Raw genomic sequence first — 8,175 nt, 5'->3', positions numbered from 1 at the left:
GAAATACTGACCGTGTTCTTCCCTTTTGGTTTTCTAACTCTAAATCTTTGCATATTTTATTATAGTATTTGGCTTTATCTTCTCGAGCTGATCCGTAATGCATCCGTAAGTTATCATTAATTACTAGTTACCTTACTATTATAATGCTGATCAGATTTTGATGCTACAAAGTCATTTGAACTGCAAGGTCGGTGGTTCAAACTCACCAGCTGCTCCTTGGAAACCCTATACAGGGTCACTATGGGTCGGAATCGACTTGATGGCACTTCACAACAACAACAATATACATTAAAAAGGTTGTTGCAGAGATTTAATTTTGCTTAGATCTATTCTAATTAAGAAAAAGAAAAATGAGCAATCAAAAATCTATTATGTTGTCGTTCTTATGTGCCATGAAGTGCTTTTGACTCACAGTGACCTCGTGTCACAGAGTAGAACTGCGTCATAGGGTTTCCAAGTCTGTAATCTTTATAAAAGGAACCCCGACAACATTGTGCTTGGATGGCAACTGAGAGGTCAGACGTTCAAGCCGATCAGCTTTGAATGGAGAAAGATCTAACAATCTATTCCATAAAGATTACAGACTGGAGAACCCCATGGGGGCAGTTCTACTCTGGCCTCTAATGTCACTGTGAATCTCAAATGAATCAACAGTTAAAAGTTTAGTTTGGAATCATGACAGAAGCAGATCATGATCTCTTTCTACCAGGGAATGGCAGAATCATGTGTGTACATGTGTGGTTATGTGTGTACACATACATTGTTGCTGTTAGGAGTCACCAAGTTGGTACCGACTAATAGCAACCTTATGCACAACAGAATGAAACACTGCCCGACCCTGGTCCAACCACACTATTATTGCCACACGTGTGCCCATCGATGCTGCCACTTTGCCAATCCATCTCGCTGGGGGTCTTCCTCTTTTTCTCTGATCCTCCACCTTACCAAACACGATATCCTTCTCCAGTGACTGGTCCCTCCTGACAACATGTCTGAAGTATGAGAGATGAAGTCTGGTCATCCTGGCCTCCAAGGAGCACTCTGGCTGCACTTCTTTCAACACGGATTTTTTGGTTCTTTTGGCAGTTGATAGCACTTTCAATATTCTCCTCCAACACCATAACTCAAAAGCATCAATTCTTCTATGGTCTTCCTGATTCACTGTCCAGCTTTCACATGCATAAGAGGTTATTGAAAATACCATGGCTTGTGTCCATTGCACCTTAGTTCTCAAGCTGATATCTTTGCTCTTCAACACTTTTAAAAGGTCTTGTGAAGCAGATTTGCTTAATGGAATACGTCGTTTGATTTCTTGACTGCTGCTTCCATGAATGTTGATAGTTGATCCAAGAAAAACGAAGTCCTTAACAACTTCAATTTTCTGCGTTGATAAGAATGTTGTTTATTGGTCCAGTGGTGAGGATTTTTGTTTTCTTGACATTGACATGCAATCCGTACCTAATCTTCATCACTTTGATCTTCATCAGTAAATATTTTAAGTTCTCTTCACTTTCAGCAAGCAAGATTGTATTAATTGCATATTGCAGGTTGTTAATGAGTCTTCCTCCAATTCTGATATCACAGTTTTTGTCATATAACCCAGCTTCTCAGATTATTTGCTCAGCATACAGGTTGAATAAGTATGGTGAAAGAATACAACCTTGTCGCACACCTTTCTAAATTTTAAACCATTCAGTGTTCCCATGTTCTGTTCAAACAACTGCCTCTTTGACCAGGTACAGATTTCTCATGTTCCAGAATACTCATACTTCACAATGTTGTCCATAGCATGTCATGATCCATATAACTGAAAGCAAAAGCTCCATATCATCAGCCAAAACAAGGCCAGGAGCAGATTGTGGAACAGACTATCAACTGCTCATATGCAAATTCATACTGAAGTAGAAGAAAATGAAACCAAATTTACAAGAGCCAAAATATGACATTGAATATATCCCACCTGAATTTAGAGATCATCTGAAGAACAGATACAATACATTAGACATTAAAGACCAAAGAGGAGAAGAGTTGTGGGATGACATCAAGAACATCATACAGGAAGAAAGCAAAAAGTCATTAAGAAGACAAGAAGAAGGAAAAGACCAAAATGGATGTCAGAAGAGACACTGAAACTTGCTCTCCAGAGTAGAGATATTAAAGCAAATGGAAGAAATGAAAGGTTACAAGAGCTAAACAGAAAATTTCAAAGGTCAGCTTGAGAAGACAAGGCCAAATATTATAAGAAAATGTGCAAAGATCTGGAGTTAGAAAACCAAAAGGGAAGAACACACTCCACATTTCTCAAGCTGAGCGAACTGTATATATATATATGGAGTACAGTGGCTCTGTTGGATAAGCACTGGACTGCAAACCACAAGATCATTGGTTTGAGCCCACCAACCGCTCCTCAGGAGAAAGATGTGGTTTTCTGCTCCTGAAAAGATTTACACCCTCACAAACCCAATACAGGATTACTATGAGTCTAAACTGACTCCATATCATTTAACTACCACAACAACAAATAAATGAAAGCAAATAAAAAATATTGCTACTAAGGTTCCATTCATATATTCCAGGGTTTATTCCAAACAGAATATGTTCAAGAATGTCTCTGAAAACATGGATGGCAACAGACACGTTCTTGAAGAAACACCCATGTCTTAGTCTCATTGGGGGGCCTTCCAAAAAGTTCCAAACAAAACAGTGGTTTTTGAGAGGATCTACTTGGCCAGTTAAATTCAAGTCAGAGAGGTCAACTCAGAAGGTTAAGATGACTATTTGTTTGAGTTCCAAAGGAGTCATCTTGATAGATTTTATCAAAGGAAACTCACAGGGGCTTATTATAAAGAGATTTTAAGAAAATTGAAAACTGTATTGCTAAGAAAAAGACCAGGAAAGCTGTGCTGAGGAATATTTTCCATCAGGAAAATGCATTTGCTTATTCTTCAAGGGTAGTGAGGGATATCCTACAAGAATTTCCTTGGGAAGCCTTACCTCACCCACACAAGTACCCTTACCCCGTTAGACTTCTATTTGTTCCCCAAACTCAAAGAACAGTGAAAAGGATCATGCTTTGAGTCTCTCCAGAGTCCTGGTGTGGCGCTGTGGGTTAATGCATGAAACTGCAAAGCTGTTTGAACTGCAAGGTCGCCGGTTCAAGCTCACCAGCTGCTCCTCAGAAACCCTATACAGGGTTGCTATGGATCAGAACCAACTCGATGACACTTAACAACAATAACAACAGGATGCCAAATCAGAAGTCTTTGGGGAAGAATAAGAGAAATGAAAACAGAGGCTTCAGAAGTGTAAATTATGGACATGTCAAGAAACAATAGCTTCACATGTTAACATTTTTATTTCATGAAAGTGTATATGATTTTACCCTTATGTGTGTGTGTATGTGTGTGATGTATTAAAGGACATACTTGGAAGTTAAGGTGAGAGAGTCACAATACTATGGTTATTTAAAAACAGGTACTGGAGACCCACTGAAAGGACGAAAATTACCTTTGGATGTCTAAGGAGAAAGTTGGCAGCATCCTCAAAATATTCCAGTTCTATATTTTCTAAACTGGAAGGCAGATCTTCATAGTCAAAGTAAGCCAAGGCCAAGCAGACAAAGCCTCGACTGGCCAGGAGACTGGCCCGGAATTCAAGCAGACCGCCAACACCTCCAAACAAGTCAATTACTCCTGGAAAAGGACCAGCTCCTGAAAAAAGAACAAAACAAAACATAATTCTGTATGAAGAGAAGATGAGGAAAAGAAAAGAACATGAGGATAATAAAAAAGAATCATAATTATTAAGTTTTACACAGGATTCCAAAATGTCTAGCCTAATGTCTGGGAAAGAATTAAGGCCTAATGAATATATTACGGAACTCAATATCCAAATGTTTGATTGGGAACTTTGTTCACAAATCTATTTAACTCCTGCAGTCAAGAAGAATGGGAACTCACAGTGGTCCATTTCTACAGTCTCAGAGTAAAGTGAGGCTAAACGCTTGACCACGACTCGGCAGCATATGAATAGGTCCACAGATGGCTGCTGTTTCTAAGTGCTGTCAAGTCAGTTTGATTCATAGCGACACTCTGTACAACAGAAGGTCACACTGCCCAGTCCTATATTGTCTTCACATTTGTTGTTATGTTTGTGTACATTGTTGTCTCCACTGTGTCAATTCATTTCATGGAGGGCTTTCCTCTTTCTTGATGACGTCTATTTTATCAAGAATGATGTCCTTCTCCAGGAACTGGTCCTCCCTGACAACATCTCCAATGTTGAGAGATGAAGGTCACATAGAGGCTACTGGAAATCTGTGACAGTCCTGAATTTATATGCAAAATATGGCCTATGTGCAAAATGTGTTTATATGTATGTTATGGGTTAAGTTTTGTCCCCTAAAACTATGTGTTATAAATCCTAACCCTTATATCTGTGGCTAAGAATCACGGGGATACAGAGGTTAAATGCTGGGCTGCTAACCAAAAGACCAGCAGTTTGAGTTACCAGTTGACGGGACAGTCTACTCCCATAAAAATCTGCAGCCTCAGAAACCCTACAGAGGATCACTGTGAGTCTGAATCAACTTGAGAGCACTTTGGGTTTTTTTGTTTATATATATACATATATATATATATACACACACACACATATATATATGACTATAACATAGTCACACACACACACACACACACACATATATATATATAGAGAGAGAGAGACAGAGAGAGAGAGACAGAGACAGACAGAGACAGAGACAGAGAAAGAGAGAGAGAGAGTACTGGTGTGGTTTGGTTTTGTAGGATCAGCACTGGACTGTTAACCACAAGGTTGGTAGTTCAAACCTACCAGTCACTTCTTGGAAACCCATAGCGTTGCTATGAGTCAGAACTGACTTGCTGGACTAAGTAACAATATGTGTGTGTGTGTGTGTGTGTGTATACACACCCCTGTAGTTATAATCCCATTTAGGAATGGGTTTCTTGGTTATGTTAATGAGACAGTATTAGTGTAGGGTGTGGCATAAATCTGTCTCACAAACACAAGTGGAGGGGAAGATACAATCCACATGATCCACAAGCAGCCAAGAAACAGAAACTAAAGAAACAAGGACCTGTCCTCAAAGTGAACAGAGAAAGTCTTTCCCTTACAGCCAGTGCCCTGAATTCAGACTTCTAGCCTCCTAAACCATGTGAGAATATGTTTCTGTTTGTTAAGGCCACCCGTTTAAGGTATTTCTACTATAGTAACACTAGAGAACTAAGAGAATGTGCAATTTCTCACTGCTTGATGCTAAAATATACTACACAGCCACAGTGGTCAAAACAGTCTGGTACTGATACAATACATAGATCAATGGAAGAGAACTGAGAACCCCAAAGTAAATCATCCACATATAGTCAGCTGATCTTTGACAAAGAGCCGAAGCACATTAAATGGGAAAGAGACCATCTCTTTAACAAATGGTGCTGGCACAACCAACGGGAATCCATTTGCAAAAGAATGAAACAAGACCCATATCTTACACCATATACAAAAACAAACTCAACGTGGATTAAAGACCTAAATAAAAACCTAGAGCTATGCAGATCATCAATGAAAAGATAGGGACAAACTTAGAGTCTAATACATGGCACAAATATGCTATCAAACAAAACACACAAACAGCAGAAGACAAAATAGATGACTAGGACCTCCTAAAAGTTAGACAGCTATATGCATCAAAAGATTTCACAAAAAGAGTGAATAGGGATCCCACAGACTGGGAAAAAATGTTTGCAATGACATAGTGGACAATGGACTAATCTCTAAAATTTATGGAAAATGATAATACCTCCACAAGAAAAAGACAATTTTTAAAAGCACACAGGACATGAATAGACACATAGTTCTTAGTATCACAGCAACATGCAAACCAACACAGTGCAACAAACTGAAAGATGAGTTGTGGTTTATCCAGATGATCACTATTTATTAGAACAAGGACCAGGCTCCAGGTAGAGCCTGGAAATTATTAACATTCCAACTTAAAATAGTCGAAACAAGGATAAGTTGGGGTGTGTGTAAAAAAGATGCTTTCAGACAGTGATTGATTATAGCTATTCTTAGCTCTGGTAGCGTAGTGGTTACGAATCGGGCTGCGAACCTTAAGGTCAGGGGTTCGAAACTACCAGCTGCTCTGCGGGAGAAAGATGAGGCTTTCTACTCCCGTAAAGATTCACACCCTCGGAAACCCTATACAGGGTCGCTATGTGTCGGAACCAACTCGATGGCACATAACAACAACAACAACATTCTTAGCTAAGCAAAAATAGTTATACTTTCAGAATGACTGCACTTATGCTATCATTGTTGTTGTTGTTAAGTGCCACCGAGTCGATTCCGATTCATAGCAACCCTCTATTGGGTTTTCAAGGAGCAGCTGGTAAGCTTGAACCGCTGACCTTGAAGTTCAAATCAACTTTGCAGCCCATATGGAGCATATTATACTGCCTTCAGATTTATGTAATGTTCTATAAATATGCAATATTAATGGAACAAACACTGTAAATCTATCTATAGCCTCTGTCTTGGTTGTAATCTTTCAGATCATCATATTATCAATTTATTGTGGTATCTACACAATGACCTATACCTAAACTGGATCTTAGACATAACAGAATTTCCAAAAGGAACTGGGACATGGTCCCATGATAATCAGATAGTCAGACTTCAATGCATTTGGGTTCCTCATAAATCCAAAGCTATGAAACTTTCAAATTCAGGGACTCCATAAACTATATGTAGTCTTATCTTCAGACAAGCTGTACAATTGTTGAGATGAAACTTGAGTTGGAATGGGTACTGATGGATTCTTGTTCTCATCCAAAGGTAATCCTTATTCTAAGTCAGAAAAGACTTAGAATGTTCTACATATTAGCTATAGACAACTAAGCTTATAGGAAAATAGGCATTCAAGAAGAAAGTCAAGAATGACAGTAACTAGAGTAATTCTACCCACCTGGAGGAAGGAAGAGGGCTCCCCGAATGCGACCTTCTTGGACTCGGATCCGTGTGACACCAGGTGCCACATACCATCTCTCTACAGTCAGGCTCGCCCTTGGAATATCATTAGTTAACTTTACGGCAGGGGTATCTGTGCTATGAAGTTTCAACTGGACCTGGAAGGGGCTATTCATCACATCTCTTTTTATCAGTCTTGTTAATATCTTCTCGGGTTTCATGGACCAGAAGAGGCCCATGGGATGGACTCCAACATAGTCACCTCCAAGTGAAGAAGCATGCTCCAGATCAACCTCACCAACTTCATTGGCCCTATAGCAGGCTTGAGAATGAAACATTTTCCCCTTTTCATCTTGCAGTGAGGCTACAAAAGTTACCATCTCAGAAGGATGCAGGCCTGTAGCTCGGATATGGATTGGCTCATCAACAAGTGCACTTGTAGGAGTAGCTGTCAGTTGAACCATTGTGCCAGTGTAGTACCTTTGATGGTTCTTCAGGAATGTCTTCAGTAAGATCTCAAAATAGAAAGAAATAAAAGGGAATGGAATAAGGACACCTGGTATGGTGCTGTAGGATCAGCACTGGACTGTGAACCACAAGATTGGCAGTTCAAACCCAACAGTTGCTCTTTGGAAACCCTATACATAGTTGCTATGAGTCAGAACTGATTCAGTGGCACTAAACAAAAACAACCTTAATGAAAGGTAAAATGGACTAGGAGTCAAGCTTAGGATTCAGACCTTACTTTCTAGTTATTAAAGAAATATCCTATTGCAATTTTCTCATGAATCCAAAGCTATGAAACTTTCAAATTCAGGAATCCATAAACTTATGTAGTCTTATCTTTAGACAAGCTGCAGAATTGTTGAATGAAACTTGAGTTGGGATGGGTACTGCTGGTTTCTTGTTCTCATCCAAAGGCAATCCTTATTCTAAGTCAGAAAACAGTTACTCTACATATTAGCTATATTCAATCTAAACTTATAGGAAAATAGGCATTCAAAAAGAGAAAAGTCAAGGATGACAGTAACTATAGTAAATGTACACACCTGGAGGAGGGTAGACGAGGGCTCCCTAAATGCAACCTTCTTGGACCTGGAGATATGTGACACCTGGTGCCACATATTACTTCTCCACAGTCAGGCTCTCCCTTGGAAGACACCTGAAAGC

General features: G+C 39.4%; 1 protein-coding gene across 1 annotated transcript in view; it reads right to left on the bottom strand.

Annotated features, from left to right (window-relative positions):
* The window catches only part of BAAT (bile acid CoA: amino acid N-acyltransferase (glycine N-choloyltransferase)), a 20,141-nt gene extending 12,672 nt beyond the window's left edge, over positions 1–7,469 (bottom strand). Inside the window, exons 1-2 of the mRNA XM_006864715.1 lie at positions 7,004–7,469; positions 3,508–3,710 (exon numbers count right to left, since the gene is read on the bottom strand). Coding sequence (XP_006864777.1) covers positions 3,508–3,710; positions 7,004–7,469 — 669 coding nt within the window. The remainder of the gene's footprint in view (positions 1–3,507; positions 3,711–7,003) is intronic.
* Positions 7,470–8,175: the final 706 nt, after the last annotated feature.

Source organism: Chrysochloris asiatica, unplaced genomic scaffold (genome assembly GCF_000296735.1).
Source record: "Chrysochloris asiatica unplaced genomic scaffold, ChrAsi1.0 scaffold00069, whole genome shotgun sequence".
NCBI classification, from domain to species: domain Eukaryota; kingdom Metazoa; phylum Chordata; class Mammalia; order Afrosoricida; family Chrysochloridae; genus Chrysochloris; species Chrysochloris asiatica.
The sequence above is the reverse complement of the archived record's forward strand: the minus strand, read 5'-3'. Positions and strand labels throughout refer to the sequence as shown.